The sequence below is a fragment of the Marmota marmota genome, unplaced genomic scaffold, assembly GCF_001458135.2.
Source record: "Marmota marmota marmota unplaced genomic scaffold, marMar, whole genome shotgun sequence".
NCBI classification, from domain to species: domain Eukaryota; kingdom Metazoa; phylum Chordata; class Mammalia; order Rodentia; family Sciuridae; genus Marmota; species Marmota marmota.
Window position 1 is genome coordinate 5,198,960 of NW_025999895.1, and position 20,906 is coordinate 5,219,865.

The 20,906-nt window shown below is 56.8% G+C and overlaps 2 protein-coding genes across 3 annotated transcripts in view; one reads left to right on the forward strand and one right to left on the reverse strand.

The window, feature by feature from the left end:
- Positions 1-15,346, forward strand: part of Evpl (envoplakin) — an 18,113-nt gene extending 2,767 nt beyond the window's left edge. The window contains exons 8-21 of the mRNA XM_015504160.2: positions 3,470-3,565; positions 5,113-5,235; positions 5,569-5,715; positions 5,970-6,124; positions 6,298-6,395; positions 6,643-6,791; positions 8,148-8,326; positions 8,407-8,545; positions 8,673-8,866; positions 9,167-9,317; positions 10,497-10,580; positions 10,682-10,792; positions 10,889-10,981; positions 11,676-15,346. Coding sequence (XP_015359646.2) covers positions 3,470-3,565; positions 5,113-5,235; positions 5,569-5,715; positions 5,970-6,124; positions 6,298-6,395; positions 6,643-6,791; positions 8,148-8,326; positions 8,407-8,545; positions 8,673-8,866; positions 9,167-9,317; positions 10,497-10,580; positions 10,682-10,792; positions 10,889-10,981; positions 11,676-15,122 — 5,166 coding nt within the window. The 3' untranslated portion in view covers positions 15,123-15,346. The remainder of the gene's footprint in view (positions 1-3,469; positions 3,566-5,112; positions 5,236-5,568; positions 5,716-5,969; positions 6,125-6,297; positions 6,396-6,642; positions 6,792-8,147; positions 8,327-8,406; positions 8,546-8,672; positions 8,867-9,166; positions 9,318-10,496; positions 10,581-10,681; positions 10,793-10,888; positions 10,982-11,675) is intronic.
- Positions 15,347-15,610: 264 nt separating this feature from the next.
- Positions 15,611-20,254, reverse strand: Cdk3 (cyclin dependent kinase 3). Of its 2 annotated transcripts, none has more exons than XM_015504161.2 (7): positions 20,135-20,254; positions 19,722-19,799; positions 19,531-19,651; positions 19,236-19,406; positions 19,043-19,144; positions 18,557-18,760; positions 15,611-16,321 (listed from the first exon to the last, which is right to left on the reverse strand). In XM_015504161.2, the coding sequence occupies exons 1-7, from the start codon at positions 20,248-20,250 to the stop codon at positions 16,199-16,201; spliced, it is 915 nt and encodes a 304-aa protein (XP_015359647.2). In that variant the 5' UTR covers positions 20,251-20,254; the 3' UTR covers positions 15,611-16,198. The 2 variants fall into 2 exon arrangements, with proteins under 2 accessions (XP_015359647.2, XP_015359648.2); XM_015504162.2 differs by having other exon boundaries at positions 18,557-18,747; positions 19,018-19,144.
- Between the last annotated feature and the right edge of the window lie 652 nt (positions 20,255-20,906).

Genomic DNA, 20,906 nt, shown 5'->3' on the forward strand with positions numbered 1-20,906 from the left:
CGGTGCATGCGCGGCGGCAGGGCAGGGCGCTCCTGCTCACCTGCGGGGCGGGGCCTCCCAGAAACTGCCTGCCCCGGCGGGCCCGCCTCGCCACAGCCCGGCCAGAAGCCAGCCAGGACGCGCGCCGCCGCCCGCTCTCCTCCCGCGTTGGCGAGCCCAGCCCGAGCCGGCACCTGCCTTTACGACCATGTTCAAGGGGCTGAGCAAAGGCTCCCATGGAAAGTGGTCTCCCAAGGGGTCCCCAGCCAAGGGGTCCCCCAAAGGATCGCCAGCCAAGGGATCGCCCAAGGGATCCCCCAGCAAGCACAGCGGGTGAGCAGGGCGCTGGTTGATGTGGGGTTGGGCGGTGCGAACCCCAGGTGTTCCCAGCCACCTGGCGAGCAGCTTGGAGTGCAGAAGCCCAGCGCTGGTATTTGCCGTCCGGAGGCCTGGGGGCTTTTCCTGCCTCAGGAGCTTCTGGCCAACTGCAGCCCTCGCAGGAAGCAGCGGGTGGCCTGGGGCTCCCCACCATCTCCAGGGAGGCCTGAGGGAGAGTGCTGGACAGGGGCCGGACAAGCCGCTTTCTTCTGCTGGGAGGCATGAGAGCCTGGCTTCAGCCCAGGGCTCGGACCCCAGGGTTCCATTTGGCTGGGATGACCCTTGGGACCTGGGTGCTGGTGGACAGAGGGCATCTCTCCCTCTTAGGTGAGAGGGCAGGATATCTGCACCTAAGCTGCACCTTTCCCCAGGGTTCTCAGCTGGGGCCTTGAGAGTAGATAAAGAGTTGGGGGTTCCCTTCCATGTGGATGTGGGGAAGGGGTGCTGTGCCTCCCTCAGGTCACCCAGCTCTCTTCAGACAGGCTTGGCTGTGTTTTTCCTGCTCTCTGGCCTCAGCCCCTCTGCAGGTGGAGGTGGCACCCTCCCACACATTCCAGGTGTCAGGGTGCCATGGCATCAAGATAAGAGCAGAGATGAAAGACTGGGGTGAGGATGCCCATTACCCTGATTGGGATCATGGAGCTGACATGGAGGCCGGGCATCTGGGTGGACCAGGAAAGACAGCCGTTAAGGCTCTTACTGGAGTGACCTGTCCTCCCTGGGGCACCTGAGTCCAGCCCAGGGTGGAGTGAGCAACTTCTTGTGGGAACAGCCCTCCCATGAGACTAGACCTGAGGACAGGACTCTCTTGGACAGTGTGTTGCTGCCCTGGGCAGCTCCATCCACAGGGTCCTACTGGCTCTGGCTGCAGACCCGAAAGTGGGCTCCTCATTCCACTCATGTGCAGTCTGTTAATGCAGCACCCACGATGTGCCAGGACACTTGTAGGGTCTTGGAGTGCTGCTATAAACAGAGCTGAGGGTCCCTGCCTTCAAAGTGCTTACATTCTTGTGCAATAAAATTAACATGTACTGGGTGCTGACTGCACTAGGCTCTGTACTGGTGTTTCTGTTGGGTTAATTCTTTTAACACAGTAACCCTGTGTGAAAGATATTATTAAAATCTCACTTTACAAGTAAGAATCTCAGGCAGAGAGCTTGAATAACTTTTTTTTTTTTTTTTTTTATGGTACTGGGGATCAAAAACCCAGACCTTCTTGCTTGATCATAGATTTCTTTCTTTCCTTTCTTTTTTGGTGGTGCTAGGGATTGAACCTAGGGCCTTATGCATGTGAGGCAAGCACTCTACTTCCTGAGCTATATATCCCGGGCTTCCTTGACCCTAGATTTCTTTTGAACTGCTTTGTCTTCACTGGCACTGCCCTTCTGTCTGAAGCCCCCTTTCCTTTGGCCTTTGATTCAAGTCCCAGCTCAGTGAAGACTACAGGACACCATGTTCATAAAGCTTGGACCACTTGGCCTTTTCTTAGGTCTATTTGACTCTCTGACCCTCTGACCCTCAGAGTGAGTGAAGCATACACTAAGAGCTCTATAGAGTCTTCTGAATAAATGTATGCAGCGGGAGCTCTGTAGAGACTGCTAAATTAAAGCATGGAAAAGAACCCTGGGACCTAAGCAGCAGAGTTACCGTCTGTTTCTGACTTTGTGACCCACAGCAAGTCAGGTCCCAATTCTGACTTGGAACTTCTGAGTCTGGAGAATATTGGGGTGCCTCAGCCATGTCTTGGCCTCCTGCCTCAGCATTGTGTGGCTCCTCCAGGTGGTTACTAAAACCTTGACCCTGGCAAAGCCCCTTGAAGGGCAGGATGGGGTGGAGGGAGACAGGTGGAGTGGAGGGGTTGGGGTGGAGGGTGTGCACTGCTCCTTTACCCCAGCCAGCCCACTGCTCCTCCATGGGCCCAGCCAAGCCATCTCAGGTATTAACGGGCCACCCACCCAGCAACCTGGCAGGCAGCTGGGCGTGGTGGGAACCTCACTGCCAGGCCAGCTGGAAGAAGCTGGTCCAACCTCTCCACAGCACCACACACCCCTGGGACTGTCACTTTCTGAATCCTCATGGGGAACAGTGTCCTTACCCTGTCCCCAGATCTATCTCAGAGTCCCCCAGGCAAAGACTCCTCCATTCAGGCCACACAGCCTGACTGTGGAAGGGTAGGGACTGTACCTGGTGAGGCACACAGGAACCTTCCCCCCATGCTACGCTCTGTCCCCCCATCCACCAGGGCTGCCACCCAGGAACTGGCTATGCTCATCTCCCGCATGCAAGCCAATGCTGACCAGGTGGAAAGGGACATCCTAGAGACCCAGAAGAAGCTGCAGCAGGTGAGGCGCATGCAGCAGCCAGCAGATCGGGTGGCATGGGGAGCCCAATGTCTTGCCTGGCAGTCCCTTGGGTGCCCTCTGTGATGGGGAAGGTGGGACAGACACCCTAGTCTTCACTGCCTGCTCCCCAACACTGCTGGAGACAGGACTCAACCTTCTTCTCTTCTGTGTTCCCTACTTTGGGGACAAAGGGAGGCGACGAACCTCCCCTGCCCCACATCCCTGGCCTGCTGCGCCAGTGTAGCTTGGGTCCCAGAGCTGAGGCTCAAGCTGGCAATGAGGTCAGCAGGGACAAGTGGGGAGGATGTGGTGAGCTTGTTTGCTGTTCCCAGGACCGGCTGAGGAGTGAGCAGAACCAGGCCCTGCAGCACCAGCAGGAGACTGGCTGCAACCTGAAGGAAGCAGAGGTGCTGCTTAAAGACCTCTTCCTGGACGTGGACAAGGCCTGGCGGTTCAAGCACCCACAGGCCGAGGAAATGGAGCAGGAGTGAGTGGGGCTCATGGATGGAGGTGGGAGCACTGGGGAAGGCCCAGCCCAGCCTGACCTGCCGGCCAATTCTTGGCAGCATCAAGCAACTGCATGAGCGTGTGACCCAGGAGTGTGCCGAGTACCGCGCCCTGTACGAGAAGATAGTGCTGCCCACCGATGTGGGGCCCAGGGTCGACTGGGCACGGGTGCTGGAGGAGAAACAGGTCAGGGGCTCCCCCAATCAGCGGGATGGAGGGCTGGGGTGGGGCGTGGTCGAGCACTTGGTGGTGCGGTCTTGTAGGTCCACCAGGAGGCCCTGAAGGTGGAGTGGCAGAACTTCTTGAACCTGTGCATCTGCCAGGAGAGTCAGCTGCAGCACGTGGAAGACTACCGCAAGGTGAGTCTGCAGCCAGGGCATCAGGAGCTGCAGGCCCCAGGTGCCTGGAGGGCACCAAGATCACCTGCCTCCGGAGAGGCCGGGCACCGCCAAAAAGAACCGTGTCATTGTGCCTAGGTCCCAGAGGTGAAATAATGTCCTTCCTGACAGGGTGATATTGCCTTGGGACAGGGGTTGGGGGTGGGTAGGGGAGTGTCAAAATTGATTCTTAAAGGTGAAAAATATTTGAACTCTCTCAATGCCAATGCAAAAAGCACAGATCCTACATACAGCATTGCACAGACGGGCAGCGAATCCGAAATATTAAAAGTTCAGGGAATGTGGGGGAATTTTAAAAAATGACTAAAAAAGCCCTTTACTGGGATAATAATGAAAAAGGACTGAGACACTGATAATAGACAACTGAGATTTTCTTTGTTATTATAATTTCCACCCAAAATATTTCATACACTTTGTGTGTGTGTGGTGCTGGGGCTGGAACCCAGAGCCTCAAGCTTACTAGGCAAGCACTCTACCTCTGAGCTACTTCCCCAACCCTTTCATGCTTTTTTTTTTTTTACCATAAAAGAATAGGATTTGGGGCTGGGGTTGTGGCTCAGTGGTAGAGTGCTTGCCTACCATGTGTGAGGCACTGGGTTCAATCTTCAGCACCACATAAAAGTAAAATAAAGATATTGTGTCCACCTATAACTACCAAAAATAAATATTAAAAAAAAAACAGGATTTATTCAAGTGAGAAGAAAAAAGACACAGCTCCTTCAGGGTGAGAGGGGACCCAGTATGGGTTGCCCCCTTTCATGGACTTTTGACAGAGACAAACCCCAGGAGTTTTCTTGTTTCCTTTGTGTTGAAAGACATTTTCCTATGTAACCACAATACCAGTATGACAATACCCATTGACAGTAATTCCCTGGTGTCATCTGACCATGGGTGTTTTTTTTAAATACACTCCAGCTTATTGGGATAAGCCCAATCCAAACACCCCATTCCAGCCAGAAGGACCACAGGTATCAGAGGATGGCAGGTGAGGAGGCCCTCACCTGTGCAGGAAACACAAAACCAAGTGTTTAATGACATGCTTTAAAAAATTAAATTCAGTGAACAAAAAGTGCCCATTTGCACACTCTCCAGGTCCTGCTGCTGGGTGTGGTAGCGCATGTCTGTAATTCCAACAGTTTGGGAGGCTGAGGCAGGAGGATAGAAACTTCGAGGCCAGCCTGGGCCACATAGTATGACCCTGTCTCAAAATAAAAAGGACTGGGGCTGTAGCTCAGTAGTAGAGTATCCATGGGTTCAATCCCCAGTACCAATGATAATTAATAATAATGATAAAATAAAAATAAGTAAAAAGGTTCCATTGCCTGGGTAGATGGAGTGGTTTTTTGGGGGGCCAGTTGGGAGTTAGTCTGGTTTGTTTAGCTGGTTTGAGAGAAGCTGGTCTGGGTTTAGCCTGGTTTTCTTTTAGCTCTGTTACACTGAGATGGCTTGCAGGGTCACTGGGCAGCCAGTTGCTCCTGGCTCTGCCCTTGACAACTCAATGACCTCAGTTCCAGGAAGAGGCCGACTCTGTCAGCCAGACCCTGGTGAAGCTCAACTCCAACTTGGACACCAAGTACAGCCCTGCCTCGGGCCCCTCTGGGTCCCCCATAGAGCTGGTGCGACAGCTGGAGGTGAGACAGCCCACCAGGCCATAGTACCCTACTCTGCAAATTGTCCTGCTTGTCTTTTTGGGCCCCACTTCTCTCCACCCAGGTTCCTAGTCATGCCCCAAACCCTGAGAAAGCTCTCTAGCCTCCACTCTGAAGGCCTGGGTAGCCTAGCGCTTCCCGCACCCGCAACCAACAGATCCCACACCGGAGCCCCTGGTGGGGCTCCTTTTACTCCAGTATGATAGGACCCTATGATGATGAAGGCCAGGCCCCGATCCTCTTGGGGGGCAGCTATGGGGTAGGTGGTCTCTAGTTCAATCTGGCTTGAGCCCCCACTGCCTGGTCCCCTGGCAGGCAGAAGAGAAGCAGCTGGCCATGGCCGAGAGGGCCATTGGGAACCTGCAGCAGAAGAGCCAAGAGGTCGCCCCTCTGCCAAAGCGCAGGACCCTATCCAAGCAGCCCCTGCACGTGGACAGCATCTGCGACTGGGACTCAGGAGAAGTACGAGCTCTGCCTACCCTGGCTGGACTGACTTCTGCCTCTGCCACTACCCACCCCACCCTGCACGGCCCTCTGCCTCCCAACTCCCCAGGCCAAGGCCCACCTCCGATCTGTCCCTGTCCCACCCCGCATCGCATCTCCTTCTCCTGTTCCAGCTGCTCTCCCTGTCCTTTGCCCCTGTCTATTTTGACTTTGGTCACTCGACAGCCCTTGCCTCTGAGCTTGCATGAGCCCCTCCCAACCTGTCCCCCCAGGTGCAGCTTCTGCGAGGAGACAGGTACATGCTGATGGACAACACTGACCCACACACCTGGGTTGTGCAGGGCCCTGGTGGGGACACCAAGAGCGCCCCAGCCGCCTGCTTCTACATCCCGGCACCAGACCCTGAAGCTGTGGCCAGGGCCTCCAGGTGGGTCTGCCCAGGGATACTTGGGAGAAGGAGTCCCAGACCAGGCCCTGTGTTCCCAAGGTCACTGCCCACAGACCCCTGCCCAAGTGTGCCTTTCCCTGAAGCACTGAATGCCAGGTGGGGAAGGCAAGAGCCATGACGGTCGTCGTTTTCTGATCTCCTCTTCCTTCCAGCCTGGCTTTGGAGCTGCAGGCCCTGAAGCAGAAGCTTGCCACAGTGCAGAGCAGCCTGAAGGCCAGTGCTGAGGAGCCGTCAGGGCCCGGCCAACAGGGTACTAGGGGCCGGCCAGGGGGTGGGGTTGTTGGGAAAGTAATTCCTATTTTGGTCTGTGATGGGTGGTGGGTGGCCCTGGGTTCAGAACATCTGCTCTAGGGACTCCATCTCCTCTCTGTCACATCTTTGGGGCTGTCCTTCCCTTAATTAGGCTGTTCCTAGACACTCCATGGACATCCAGGGAGGGCCTCTCACAGGGAGACATGAGGTAGGCCCCAGACCCTTACCAGCACCTCTGCCCACAGCTCCAGAGGCCCAGAAGCTCCTGACCCAGATGACCCAGCTAGATAAGAACCTGGGGCAGATAGAGAAGCAGGTGCTGGTCTGGGCCCGAACCCCGCTGAAGCGTACTGCTCCGCTGGAGGACCTGGGGGGCCGTATCCACAGCCACAAGGTGGGTGAGCAGCCAGCAGGGCTGCTGGGATCTGAAGTAGCCCTGCCCTGGGGTGCACACACTTTAGGGTGAAAAGGCAAGTACAGAACAGCTACTGGGGTCCAAGGTGGGAGAGGAAAGTACAAAGGCCAGAGCTCAGACAAGAGGGTTCCATCCTGGCTCCTCCACCAGTGTGCGCTGTCACCTTGAGCAAGTCACTTAACCTCTTTGGGCCTTCATTTCCTCATCCCTGGGATAAGCACAGTACTGCCCATTTCATCTGGTTGTCCTAGGATGAAGGGTAGTAATGCCCAGGAAGTTTCTAGCAGGGGCCAGAACAGAGGCCCTGCCCCCAGGAGGTCCTCAGGTTAAGGTCCTGAGAGCAGCAAGAAAGCCTGGGCATCTCAGGGGGCGGTTTCTCCTGGAGAGGCAGCAGCGTTGGGTAAACATCATTACCAGAGAAGACCGTGTTCTCTACCGGTGAACTCAACATCCCCAAAGTACCTCGAGTAGAAGCTGCCCCTCCCCATGCCCAAGGGCCATGGTCTGGTTATCCTTCCAAACCGGTTTCTGTTCAAATATATTGTATCATTTGTATTTGGTTTTAAAAAATGTGAACCATGCTGTTCACGTTGTTGTGCAACCTGTTGTTTCCCTTCGATGACACAGCGTGGGTGTTTGAAGGCTGCAGTTCAGCAGGGGGTGGAGGGGTGGGCAGGAGGGGCTTCCCGAGGGGGCAGGCATGGGGCTCAGTGCTGCAGGTTGGGCTAGGAGGCCACTCTGGATGGAGAAATGAGTTGGTGTCCACTGGGATCTTCTGGGTAAGGCACCTGTGAAGAGGGGAAGGACACAGGATGGCAGGGGGCTCACTGGATACCTCCTGGGCATGGCTGTCCTCAATGTTTCTGATAGCTGAAGCTGTCACCAAAATAGGTCATTGGGTTTTGAAGTCCTTGCACCTGCCACTTCAACAGTGTTGGGGGTGAAAAGAAGTTTTGTTGGATTGAACTGTCGAGTTGGCGCTAAGTCACGATTTATGGAACTAGTTGAGTGACTAACTGGTGACCCCAAGTGGACAGAGCCAGGGCTTTGGTGGCCTGATCCTGGAGCAACAGGGTGAGGACCTGCATGTTCTGGGAGCAGGACAGAGACATGAAGATGGCAAGAGGCAACTGTGTCCTTGCTGTTGCTGTGGAGTGCCCATTTCATTCTCCCGTCAATCATTCCATAGATAAAGAAACCAAGTGTCAGAGAGGTTGGCCTGCAATCAGCCATCCCCAAGGGGCCTAGTGGGGCCCGCCTGAGCCCAGGCTTGTACCCACCACATTCTCCTGCCCCCATGGGCGCAGAGATCACTGAGCCTGCCCTCCCCTCTAGGACATGGTACAGCGCCTGCAGAGCCTGGGAGCCGAGAAGGAGGCCGCCCAGCAGGAGTGTGAGGCGCTTCTGTCTGCACAACCTGTGGGCTCAGCTGCCCTGCAGCTGCCTGTGGTCCTCAACAATGTCAAGAACAAGTACAGGGATGTGCAGGCTCTGTGCACCCTCTACGGGGAGAAGTGAGTGCGCAGGGAAAGATGTTTGGTGGGCAGCAGGGCGTGGCCAAGAAGGCATCTGACCCTCCCCTCTCCTGTGGCAGAGCCGAGGCCGCCCAGGGTCTGGAGCAGCAGATCCAAGATGCAGACAGGATTATCAGAGGGTTTGAGTCCACCCTGGTTCAGGAGGGCCCCATCCCCGATGGGCCCCGGGCTCTGCAGGAGAGGATCAGCGAGCTGCAGGTAGGGACTGATGGGCAGCATCCTGACTGGAGAGGGGGCACAGCCTGACCAAGCATTTGGAAGTCAGTGAAGGTGGACACGCGGCTCACTAATCTTGAGGGTGTGTGGTGCCATGACCCCCCTGCAGCGCCAGAGGAGGGAGCTGCTGGAGCAGCAGGCCTGCGTGTTGGGGTTGCATCGCCAGCTGAAGGCCGCCACGCACACGTGCAGCGCGCTGCAGAACCACTTCCAGGAGTTCTGCCAAGACCTGCCCCACCAGCAGCGCCAGGTGCGGGCACTCACCGACCGATACTACGCTGTGGGGGACCAGGTGGACCTGCGGTGAGTGGCTGGGTCCTCAGGGCACAGGCGTGACACGTTCCCATGATACACAGGCTGTTGCAGAACCCAGGCACAAGCCGTTTCCCCCATCTTTAACTTGGGATAATAATAGCACTTAACACCCTGAGAGGTGCCAGCAGAGACCATCCATTTCATCTCAATTCCCAGCCCCAGCACAGGGGACAGAGAGTAGGGGATCTTGCTGGCAGCTCACACACACAGCTGACCTGTCCCAGGGAGGAACACCAACAGCCTCCCCAGAGGACAACTCTCACCTCTGCCCGGGACCTTGTCCTGCAGGGAGAAGACATTGCAGGATGCCAGCCTTACCTACCAGCAGTTCAAGAACTGCAGGGACAACCTGAGCTCCTGGCTGGAGCACCTGCCCCACAACCAGGTGTCGCCCAGTGACGGGCCCAGCCAGATCACCTACAAGCTTCAAGCACAGAAGGTGGGGCTAGGGCTGGGGCTGGGGCTGGGGCCGGGGCCAGGGCAGTGGGTGGCCTGCCCAGAGCTATTGAATGTCTCAAGCCACCTCCACCTCCCTGGCCACGACTGCCGGTGCATGTGTTGCCCCCTAGTGGCCAACGGTCAAAAGCACACCAAGGCCTCAAAGCTGAGCAAAGGCCTTGGCCCTCCCCCAACCCCCACCTGCAGCGCCCCACCCACTTAGCCCATCTCTGACCACAGGGTCAGTGGGCAATGAACCAGGGGTGAGGGGGCAGCTCACAGTCTCTTGGGGAAAGCTGGTGCAGCCCAAGTCAGAGTGCTGTGGGAGCCCCCTGGTGGACATTCATGGGGGTGTGAACAAGCAGTACAGAAGGAACCAGTTCCTGAGACCTGAGGAATAAGTAGGGGAGAACTGTCCCTCACAGAGGTCACAGCATGCTGGCGAAAGGAGGGGGCTCATGGGCAGAGGAAGAGCAGACTATCCAGGCCTTTCCAGGCTTGGGAAGGAGGCTGGATTCTGCTCTGTAGCATCTGGGGGCCCTAGGAGGGGCGCCCTTGGATGGGCATTTGTGAGTTGTCTGTGGCTCCAAGTGAAGAATGGCAAAGAGGGAATGGGAACAGCGACAGAGAGGCCCTGAGGGGCCAGGGCAGAAGTGCAGTTGAGAGTGAGTGGGACCAGGACAATTTAGTTGAATTGTTGGGGCCAGAGATTCAGTATCTTTGTTTTTAAGTTCCCAGGTGAATAAAGGGGACAGCCAGGGTTAAGAGTGATTGTGGCAGAGCAGGGCTCTCAAAGGGAGGTCCCCAGCCTGTAGCAGCAGTGTCACCCAAAAGCTTGTCAGGTACACCTTCTCAGGTACACCCAGAGCTGCTGAGTAATTGGGCACGCAGGCAGGTTAGTTCTGCCGCACGCTGTGGCCACGCTACTAGAGCCACTGAGCCACGACAGAATTCTGAGGGATGCTAGGCAGGAAAAAGAAATACTGCCCAGGAGAGGAAGGAGGAAGGTCAGAGAGAAGAATGTCAAGGGAAGGAGCAACTTCTCAGGTCTCCCAGCCGCTCTCCCTGTCCCCTTTTCCCTGGCTGCACTGGCTACCTGTGGCCCTGGAGGCCTGGACTGGTGGAAAAGCAAGGTGAGAGAGTTTTCTAGCCTCCCTGACTCTCACCTCCTCCCTGGCAGAGGCTGATGCAAGAGATTCAGGGCCGCGAGCGGGACAGGGCCACAGTAGCCCGCCTTTCCCAGGACTTGCAGGCGGCTCTCCAGGTAAGCACGTTAGCTCGTCCCTTATTCCCCCCTGCCTCCCTCCCACTTCCCATCCTGCTCCCCCATGCCCGGCCTCCCTACTGACTTTCCTCCCTGCTCAGGACTATGAGCTGCAGGCAGACACCTACCATTGCTCCCTGGAGCCCACCCTGGCAGTGTCTGCCCCCAAGAGACCCAGAGTAACCCCCCTGCAGAAAAGCATCGAGGCCCAGGTGAGATTGGACTCGGTGGGTTCCCTAGCACCAGCTGTACAGCCTCTGAGGCAGGAGCTAACTCCTGCCTTCCCTCTCTCCTTTTGCTCTGTCCAGGAGAAGAGCCTGGCCAAGGCCTATACTGAGGTCACAGCTGCACACCAGCAGCAGCTGCACCAGCTGGAGTTTGCCAGAAAGATGCTAGAGAAGGTACAGAGATGAAGGCCCCTCTATCCTCACAACAGAGAGAGACAGTGACCCCGCTGTCTTCCCTTCCTCTTTCCCTGCAGCCTGTAGCCCCTGGCAGGCTCAGCCGCCAGCTTCCCTCGAGCGGCTCTAACAGGCTAGTATCCTTTCGGTTTAGGTTCTGCAGATGTCCTTCGATGCAGTCGCAACTTAGCCACCGGGCAGTTCTCTGATAGGGACAGGACCTCTAACCCCAGAGAGCAGAGAAAATCCTCACAGACTCTTTATCGTTGGACCCAGACACAATGGCAGCAGGCCACCTAGGTCTCCATCCCTGGTAAAGCAGGAGCCAGGCACTCTCTGTGGCTCCTGGTGGCCTGCTAGTCTTCTGCTCCCTGATCTGTACACCAGTGGGAGCTAGAGGAGGAAGGGCCCCTTCTGGGAGCCTGATGGAAGAGGCAGGGGAAAGGTTCAGAAGGGAGTACCAGTCACACTTGGCCTGACCCTGCTTGCTTCCTAACATCATGGCATTGACTAGGTCTCAAAATCTTGCACCAAGCATCTCAGGACTTCAGTCCCACCTCAGGAGCTAACGGAAGTCTCAGGAAGTGTGTGTGTGGGGGGGACTGTGTGTCTCTGATCTCAAGGACGGGGTGTAGAAAAATGGGATGCCTATTTCTTTCTCCCAGTATTCTCCCTTCTTCTTCTCCCTCTGCAGAAGGAGCTCGGTGAGGATATCCAGGTGGCAGGTGATGCGCAGCAGGGGTCTGAGTGCTCAGCCCAAGCAGGGAGGGAGTCAGAGGCCCTGAAGTCCCAGCTGGAGGAGGAAAGGAAGCGGGTGGCTCAGTTGCAGCATGAGTTGGAGCAGCAGAGGCAGCAGCTGCTGCAGCTGAAGACCCAGAGGCCCGTGGAGAGGCTGGAGGAGAAGGAACTGGTGGAGTTCTACCGGGACCCCCAGATGGAGAGCAGCCTGTCCAGGGTGAAGGCCCAGGTGGAGGAGGAGAGCAAGAGGAGGGCTGGGCTGCAGGCAAACCTGGAGGCAGTGGCCCAGACAGTGGTCCAGCTAGAGAGCAAAAGGAGGACCATACAGCCTCCTCACCTGCTGACCAAGGAGGTCACCCAAATTGAGAGAGACCCCAGCCTGGACAGCCAAGCGGTTCAACTGGGCAGAGAGATCCAGCATCTGCGGGGGGAGAACACTGTCATCTCAGCCCAGCTGGAGGAGCTTCAGAAGGAGCTGCTGGCCCTTGAGCAGAAGGAGGTGAGTGTGAAAGAGAAGGTGGTGGTGAAAGAAGTGGTCAAGGTGGAGAAGGATCTGGAAATGGTCAAGGCAGCCGAGGCTCTGAGGCTGCAGACTGAGGATGCCGCTGCACAGAGGAAGCTGGCACAGGAGGCCACGGCCAAGCTACAGGCTCGCATAGCAGACCTGGAGCGGATGATCAGCTCGGCGGAGCCCAAGGTCATCGTGAAGGAGGTGAAGAAGGTGGAGCCGGATCCAGCCCTTCTCAAAGAGTCCACCAGGCTGAGAAGCCTCCTGGAGGAGGAGAGGAACAAGAATGCCATGTTGGCCGGGGAACTGAGGGACCTGCGGGGCAAGTATAGTGTGGTAGAGAAGCAGAAGCCCAAGGTGCAGCTCCAGGAACGGGTCAGTGAGATCTTCCAGGTGGACCCAGACACGGAGCAGCAGATCACACGGCTCAGAGCCGAGCTGCAGGAGGTGGCCGGCAAGAGGAGCAGCGTGGAGAAGGAGGTGGAGAGGCTGCTGCCTGACCTGGAGGTCCTGCGGGCCCAGAAGCCCATGGTAGAGTACAAGGAGGTGACCCAGGAGGTGGTGAGGCACGAGAGGAGCCCGGAAGTGCTGCGTGAGATAGACCGCCTCAAGGCTCAGCTCAACGAGCTGGTCAATGCCAGTGGGCGCTGCCAGGAGCAGCTCATCCGGCTGCGGGGGGAGCGGGACGAGTGGAAGCGGGAGAGGTCCAAGGTGGAGACCAAGATGGTGAACAAGGAGGTGGTGCGCCACGAGAAGGACCCAGTGCTGGAGAAGGAGGCCCAGAGACTCCGCCAGGAGGTGCGGGAAGCAGCCCAGAAGAGACGGGCCACGGAGGCCGTGGTCTATGAGCTGCAGAACAAGTACCTGCTGCTGGAGAGGAGGCGGCCCGAGGAGAAGGTGGTGGTGCAGGAGGTGGTGGTCACCCAGAAGGACCCGAAGCTGCATGAGGACCACAGCCGGCTGAGCCGCAGCCTGGATGAGGAGGTGGGCCGCCGGCGGCAGCTGGAGCGGGAGGTGCAGCAGCTGCGTGCCAGCGTGGAGGAGAAGGAGGGTCTGCTCAGCTTCCAGGAGGAGCGCAGCAAGAAGCTGGCTGCCGAGAAGGAGCTGCGGCAGCTGACCCTGAGGACCCAGGAGCTGGAGAAGCGGCCTCCTGCAGTGCAGGAGAAGATCATCATGGAGGAAGTGGTCAAGCTGGAGAAGGACCCAGATCTGGAGAGGTCCACAGAAGCCCTGCGGCGGGACCTGGACCAGGAGAAGATGCGGGCGACAGAGCTGAATCGGGAGTGCAAGAGCCTGCAGGTCCAGATCGATGTCCTTCAGCAGGCAAAGTCACAGGAGAAGACCATTTATAAGGAAGTGATCAGGGTGGAGAAGGACCGGGCGCTGGAGGGTGAGCGGGCCCTGGTGTGGGAGAAGCTCAACCGAGAGCGTGCAGCCCGCCAGGGCCGGGAGGACGAGGTACGGCGCTTGCGCGAGCGGATTGACAAGGCTGAGGCCCTGAGGAGGACCTGGTCCCAGGAGGAGGCCCAGCTGCAGAAGGCCCGGGACCAGGCTGGCCAGGAATGTGGGCGGTTGCAGCAGCAGCTGCGGGAGCTGGAGCGACAGAAGCAGCAGAAGGTGCTGCAACTGCAGGAGGAGGCCCAGCTGCTCAGCCAGAAGACAGAGGGCGAGAGGCAGAAGGCAGCCCAGAGAGGCCAGGCACTGGCGCAGCTGGAGGCAGCCATCCTCCACGAGAAGGACCAGATCTATGAGAAGGAGAGGGCCCTCCGGGACCTGCACGCCAAGGTCACTCGGGAGGAGCTCAGCCAGGAGACCCAGACGCGAGAGACCAACCTTTCCACCAAGATCTGCATCTTGGAACCTGAGACAGGAAATGACATGTCCCCGTACGAGGCCTACAAGAGGGGCATCATTGACCGGGGCCAGTACCTCCAGCTGCAGGAGCTGGAGTGTGACTGGGAGGAGGTCACCACCGTGGGCCCCTGTGGGGAGGAGTCTGTGCTCCTGGACCAAAAGAGCGGGAAGCAGTACTCCATCGAGGCCGCCCTGCGCTGTCGCCGCATCTCCAAGGAGGAGTACCATCTGTACAAGGACGGCCGCCTCCCCATTTCCGAGTTCGCCCTGCTCGTGGCAGGGGAGACCAAGCCCTGCTCCTCACTCTCCATTGGCTCCATCATCTCCAAGTCCCCACTCGGCTCCCCAGCTCCCCAAAGCTCTGGTTTCTTCTCCCCCAGTTTCTCTTTTGGGCTCACGGATGACAGCTTTCCCATCGCTGGGGTCTACGACACAACCACAGATAACAAATGCAGCATCAAGACAGCTGTGGCCAAGAACATGCTGGACCCCATCACTGGGCAGAAGCTGCTGGAGGCCCAGGCGGCCACAGGGGGCATCGTGGATCTCCTTAGCCGCGAGCGCTACTCTGTGCACAAGGCCTTGGAGAGGGGGCTGATTGAGAACACCTCCACACAGCGGCTGCTCAATGCCCAGAAGGCCTTCACCGGCATTGAAGATCCTGTCACCAAGAAGAGGCTGTCGGTGGGTGAGGCCATCCAGAAGGGCTGGATGCCCCAGGAGAGTGTGCTTCCGCACCTGCGGGTACAACACCTGACTGGGGGGCTCATTGACCCCAAGAGGACGGGCCGCATCCCTGTCCCACAGGCTGTGGTCTGTGGAATGATCACTGAAGACCTGGCCCAACTCCTACAGGACGAGTCCAGCTATGAGAAGGATTTGACAGACCCCATCTCTAAGGAGTGGCTGAGCTACAAGGAGGCCATGGGGCGCTGCCGTAAAGATCCACTGAGTGGCCTGCTGCTGCTCCCAGCTATGCTGGAGGGGTACCGCTGCTACCGCACGCCCTCCCCCAGCCTGCCACACTCCTGCGTGCGCTGATGGCCTCCCAGCAGCCAGGGGCGGGTGCCTGCCCCTTCCCCACAGCAGCCTAATCCCAGGCAGCAGCTCTTCCCCGCCCACAGACGGCTTATTACTCAAAGGTTCCTGGTATTCAGTCCCCCCCAACCTCGGTGTCCATCCATCCTCCCCCAGACCAGATTAGCAGCTCAGCTCTTCCCTCCTCCTCCCCTGCCTGGTGCTTCCAATAAATGAACTCTCCCAGGGCCCTGTGTGCTCACATTTGGGGATGTAAATCGACGTGTCTGGGTTTGCATGCAGGGCAGACTTTGCTTAGGTCCTTCCCTGGGTCAGGGCATGGACGTGCCCAGCTTGCTTGCCTGCTGGTCAACAGGATGTTCATGGAGTGGGGTGGCTCCTTGGATTCTGGGCAGGGGTGTAGTGGGAGACCACAGAAAGAGATTGCAGGAGAACACTCTCCCCTTGCCAGCAAGCCCAGGTGTCCCCAGAGCAGAACAGTGCCAGAAAACTTAGGAATGTGTCACATTTATTTCACATTTGTCAAATAAAAGAAAACCAACTTCAATATCTTCAGTGGCGTGACAGCTACTTAGAACAGCCACAAGTGTCCAGACCTCTTTGGGGGTCAGGAAACTGTCCCTCTCCCCTACTCACCCCTCCTGTTTAACTTGGGATTCCCAAATGGAACTTTAACTCCTCCTGCAAACACTTTAAATCCAAAAACACCAGCAGGGGGCTCCCTTTCATCCATTTGGGGTGGGGGGTTCTGGTTCTGCCACTGCAGCTAGGTCAGGTGAAGGGCCTGGGGACCCCTGGAGCTCACTGCCTGCAGCTCCCGGCAGGCTTCCTGCGCTCCACTTGGCACTTGTTGTTCCAGTGCCAGGGGCACCATGCATGGAGCATCTGCTCTTCTATTTTGAAAAGGACCGTCGAACCCAACAAACAACACAGACTTGCTAACCTGCTAGCAGGACTAACCCAAACTCAGCCCTCTGATGGCTGATCAAAATTCCTTAGAGCTTTACCCTCTCCCCAGGTTTGTTCTCTTGGGAGGTGGGTGGGAGGCAGACAGATTGAGGTGGTGGGCCTCAATGTTCTCAGCGGCAGAAACCCTCCGGCACACATTGGGAGGCCGGGGAGGGCTCAGGGGATGAGAAGTATGGGTGGGCAAGAGCGGCCTTGGCCGAGATCCTCCGGCTGGGGTCATACTGCAGGAGTTGCTGGGAGGAGAGAAGAGGCGTAAAGGGGTTGAGCCTGGGTGTGGCCAGACCCGGGAGAGAAATTCCCCTCCCAGGCCCCAGCTAGAGGGCCCAGGCCCAGAACCACATGAAGCCACTTGCCTCCTAGCTCTGGAGCCAGTTCTGGATACTCCCAGAATCTAGGGACAAAGGGTTAGTTCTGCTCCAGCCTTATGAGTCAACAGTCTCCTTCAGGCAACTGAAGCCCAGTCATGCCCCTTCCTTGCTGAGAGTTCCAGGTCCCAGCCTGCTTCTGGCTGAGAACACTGGCGTGTCCCGTGTGTGGGTAAGCAGGCCCCAAACCTCAGGTTTGGGCATACTTGAGGTGGAGCAGGAATACAAAGAGCAGAAGGAGAGGGAAGGAGGAGGCAACAAGACAAGGGACCGTGGAGTCATGGGGAAGCCAGGGTGGAGGAAGCCAGTGCTGTCCTGGTTGGATAATATGCACAGACTTCTGGAGAGCTGGACACGCAGCCTGAAGATGAACTGCCTTCCTCTAGACTCCACCAGAGTAGACAGAAAAGCAGCTCGAGGCTGGGACCAGTGGTGTGCGCCTATAGCGGCTTTGGGGGCTGAGGCAGGATTCAAGTCCAAGGTTATTCTGGGCAACTTAGTAAGACTCTGTCTCAAAATAAATAAGAAAGGGCTGGGGATGTAACGTGGTGGTAGAATGTTGGCCTAGCATGTATGAGGCCCTGGTTTGACCCTAGCACCGAAAAACAACAACAAAAAAAGTGGCTCAGAGGCTTTGTGGTCAAGCAGGGATGGCTTTGGCTGAGGAGGCCTCTGGGCACTCTGGCCAGTCCAAGGGTCAAGGTGGTGCTATAAGAAGGATAAGCGAGGACAGTGGCAGGGTCCCAGGCAGCAGGGAACAGTCTGTTCCGAACAGCCTGTGTGAGGGCACTGGGGGAATACCACGGCAGGAGGAGGGGTGGCCCCTACCTGGGGTAGCAGGCAACTGACATTAGCAGTGAGGTCCGCAGGGGGAGTGATCCAAAACGCCAGGCAGGGCTGGGATGTGGCTCAGTGTAGAGTGCTCGCCTAGCCTGAGCAGGCTCTGGGCTCAATCCCCAGGACCCCCAGAACAAAAAAGCACACAAGCCAACTAGGGGAAGCAACAAGTGCTGTGGCCTAAGAAAAAGGCTCAACTAGAGGAGAGAAGGTTTAAACGGGAAGGTGAACCTTGGACTTATCACAAAGAGGCCTCTAGATGGGACAATCAATACGGCTTGGGACAAGCCAGGTGAGTACAAGGGCCAGGAAGGAGACCAGCCTGGACTCAGAAAGAGTGAGGGTTGCTTGGCACAGTAGCACACACTTAAAATCCGAGCTGAGGCAGGAGGACCAGAAGTTTGAGACAAGCCTAGGCAACTTCTCAAAAAATGGAAAGAGGGCTGGGACTGTAGCTCAAGGGCTGAGCGCTTGCCTAGCTTGTGTAAGATACTGGGTTTGATTGTCAGCACCACATAAAAATAAACAAAATAAAGGCATGCTGTCCATCTACAAAAAATTTATTTTGAATTTTTTTTTAAATTATTTATTTATTTATTTATTTTTTAGTTCTTGGCGGACACAACATCTTTGTTTGTATGTGGTGCTGAGGCTCGAACCCGGGCCGCACACATGCCAGGCGAGCGTGCTACCGCTTGAGCCACATCCCCAGCCCTACAAAAAATTTAAAAAATTAAAAAAAAAAAATAGAAAGGGGGCTGGGGTTGTGGCTCAGTGGTAGAGTGCTTGCCTGGCATGCATGAGGCACTGGGTTCAATCCCCGGAACCACATAAAAATAAACAAATAAAATAAAGGTATTGTGTCCACCCACAACTAAAAATAAATAAATAAATAAATAAAATAGAAAGGACTGGGAATATAGCTCAATGGTAAAATGCCCCTGGGTTCAGTCCTCCATACTGCCACCACCTCACCCCAAAAAAGGAAGAATGAGGGTTATCCCAGCTACTTGGAAGGCTGGCAGGAGGACTACAAGTTTGAGGCCAGCCTCTTAGTGAGGCCCTGTCTCAAAAAAAGGGCTAGGAATACATTTCAGTGGCAGAGCGCTTGCCTACCATGTATGCAAGGTCCTGGGTTCAATTCCCAGTAACACACACACACCCCATAAAAGAAGAGGGTTACATAAGGGGCTGGTTACCAAAAGGGACAGTCTGGTTGGAGCAGATGCTGGGGCTAGGAGGCGTTTCTTGCCCACCAGGACCTACCATGAGCAGATCCTTGCCCTTGGGCTCCAGATTAGGCACAATTTCCTCCAACCCCTTCCTGGTCCACTTGGGGAAGCTGCCCTTATAGTCAGGCAGCTGGGTGACCCCTGGCCATGTGGCTTCACTGGGTGTCCCCAGGGTGCGAAAGATACGAAATAGTTGGTCAATTTCAGAGTCACCGGGAAACAGTGCTTTATGAGTCATCTGGAAAAGGGAAGAAGAGAAGGCGTGTGTTTGACAAAGTGTCACAATGAATCCATCCAACGCCAGAGAAGTGGCCAGAACCAGGGAGCTACCTTTAGGAGGTCATTCCCAGGGCTGTGCTAACCATTCCAGCCTTTTCTGAATAAAGCTGGGTTCCTGGTCCTGTAGCCAGTCCTAGCCACCCCTCAATCCACCTCTAACAGAGGTATCAGTGAGCCCCACCACCCCATAGGACACTGCCTATGCCTCCTTGGGACCAGGCTCATCTCTCTCTCTCTCTACCATCTCTGCAAAGATGCAACCAATGCTCCAGATATCCACAGCTGTGGAATAAAACTTGCTGCCCAAGAGGATCTCCGGGGCTCGATACCACAGTGTCACCACCTGTGGAGTCAAGAAAGAAATAGCATAATTCAGGGTGGCTGAGAGCACAGGTGCCATCCTGTCGTTCCCTCCCCCTTGTCCCTCACTCTACCTCATGGGTGTAGGTGCGCAGGGGCACCCCGAAGGCTCGAGCCAGGCCAAAGTCGGCCAGCTTGAGGGCTCCAAACTCATTGATGAGCAGATTCTGGGGCTTCAGGTCTCGGTGGATGACCCGATGAGAGTGGCAGAAATTCACTCCCTGCAGTAGCTGGAAGAGGTAGCTCTGCAGAAAGGAGTAGGAGGAGCCCCCTGAGCCTAGGTGGCTGGTGCGGGGCCGGGGCGGGGTGTGTGTGTGTGTGTGTGTGTGTATGTGTGGCCGACTTGCCCTTCTGTCTGTTCCTTGGCACCTTAACTAAGTGCAGGGGGAGCTCTGAGACTGGCATGGAGTCCATGTACTTCTTCAGGTCCTGGCTGAGGAACTCGAACACCAGGTACAGCTTCTTCTCGCTGTGCACCACATCCAGCAGCCTGGCAGGGAGATGGAAGTCAGGACGCCATCTTCTTGGTACCACCTTCCCTGGCTCCTTCCCCAGCTCACCTGACAATGTTGGGGTGCTTCAGTTCTTTGAGCAGGGAGATCTCCCTGATGGCAGTGCTGGGGACCCCCTCCGTTTCCCTGCCGGAAAGGAGGGCACAGCCAATGGGTAAGAGCAGGAGTCACTTCTAGCCAGAGGGATCCACTTCTGTGGTCCTCACTCTCGTAAGGATGACCTGTCCTGAGATGGGCACCCTGAACACCTCAAGCTTCACACAGCAGTGCCAGGGCAAAGACTGACCAGGGGACAGGGAGTAGGGACGAGGACAAGGGCTGCACCATGGTGGCAGTATGACTGGACAACACCTGGAAAAGGGGTTGAGCCTGAACCCTTGAATTGAGGACATGGAAGGGGAGCTCCCAGGCGGTGGGTTGCTGGGGCACGGGGCAGGGGTTCCCATCATCCCAGCACTCACAAATCCAGCCTGATCTTCTTGAGTGCCACAAGCTGCCCAGTCTCCTTGTTCTTGGCCTTATAAACCACCCCATAGGTGCCCTCTCCAATCTTCTCTACCTTCTGGAACACATTCATGTCCGCAAAGCTGTCCAGGAAGAGAGACGATACCCCGGCATTCACACCCTGTGCACGGCACCCCCGCTGCCCGCCTCCCGCCTCCATGTAACACCCTGCCCAGTCCCAGCCTGTGTCCCTGCCCCCCCTGCACACTGCCCATTCTGCTTGGGAACCTGTCCTAGGGATGGCGCTGCCCCTTGCTGGGACGCTGCGCAGCCCCAGACCTTTTGCCCAGTGCCTGGCTACGGAATGCAGGAGGGCCCAAACTTCTTCTGCCTAAGCCCCTGTGTCAGCCCAGCCAAGCCCAGGTTCTGGGAGCACAAGACTGCTCAGAAGGGCTGCCAGGGATGAAAGACAGTGGGAGGCAGAGGTCACAGGTTAGGGAGGGCTTCTGAAGCCATAGTCCTACTCTAGGCCACATGGTCAAGGGCCAGGGCCGAGGCTGGGCCTGTTTGGCCATGTTTAGCCTCCTTTGAGGGCAGAACCTTGGCAGGGGCAATCCCTGTGAGTTCTGGGCCCCCCACCTGGCTCCTGGTCCCCCAAACCCTTCCCTCAGACACCCAGCCCAGAATTCACCAGAAGCCTGAGCGGCTGCAGCCTCACTACCAAGTGGGTTGCCTGCTCCACAGCTCCCCCTCCTGGTCCCTTCCAGCACAACACCACATGCACACACG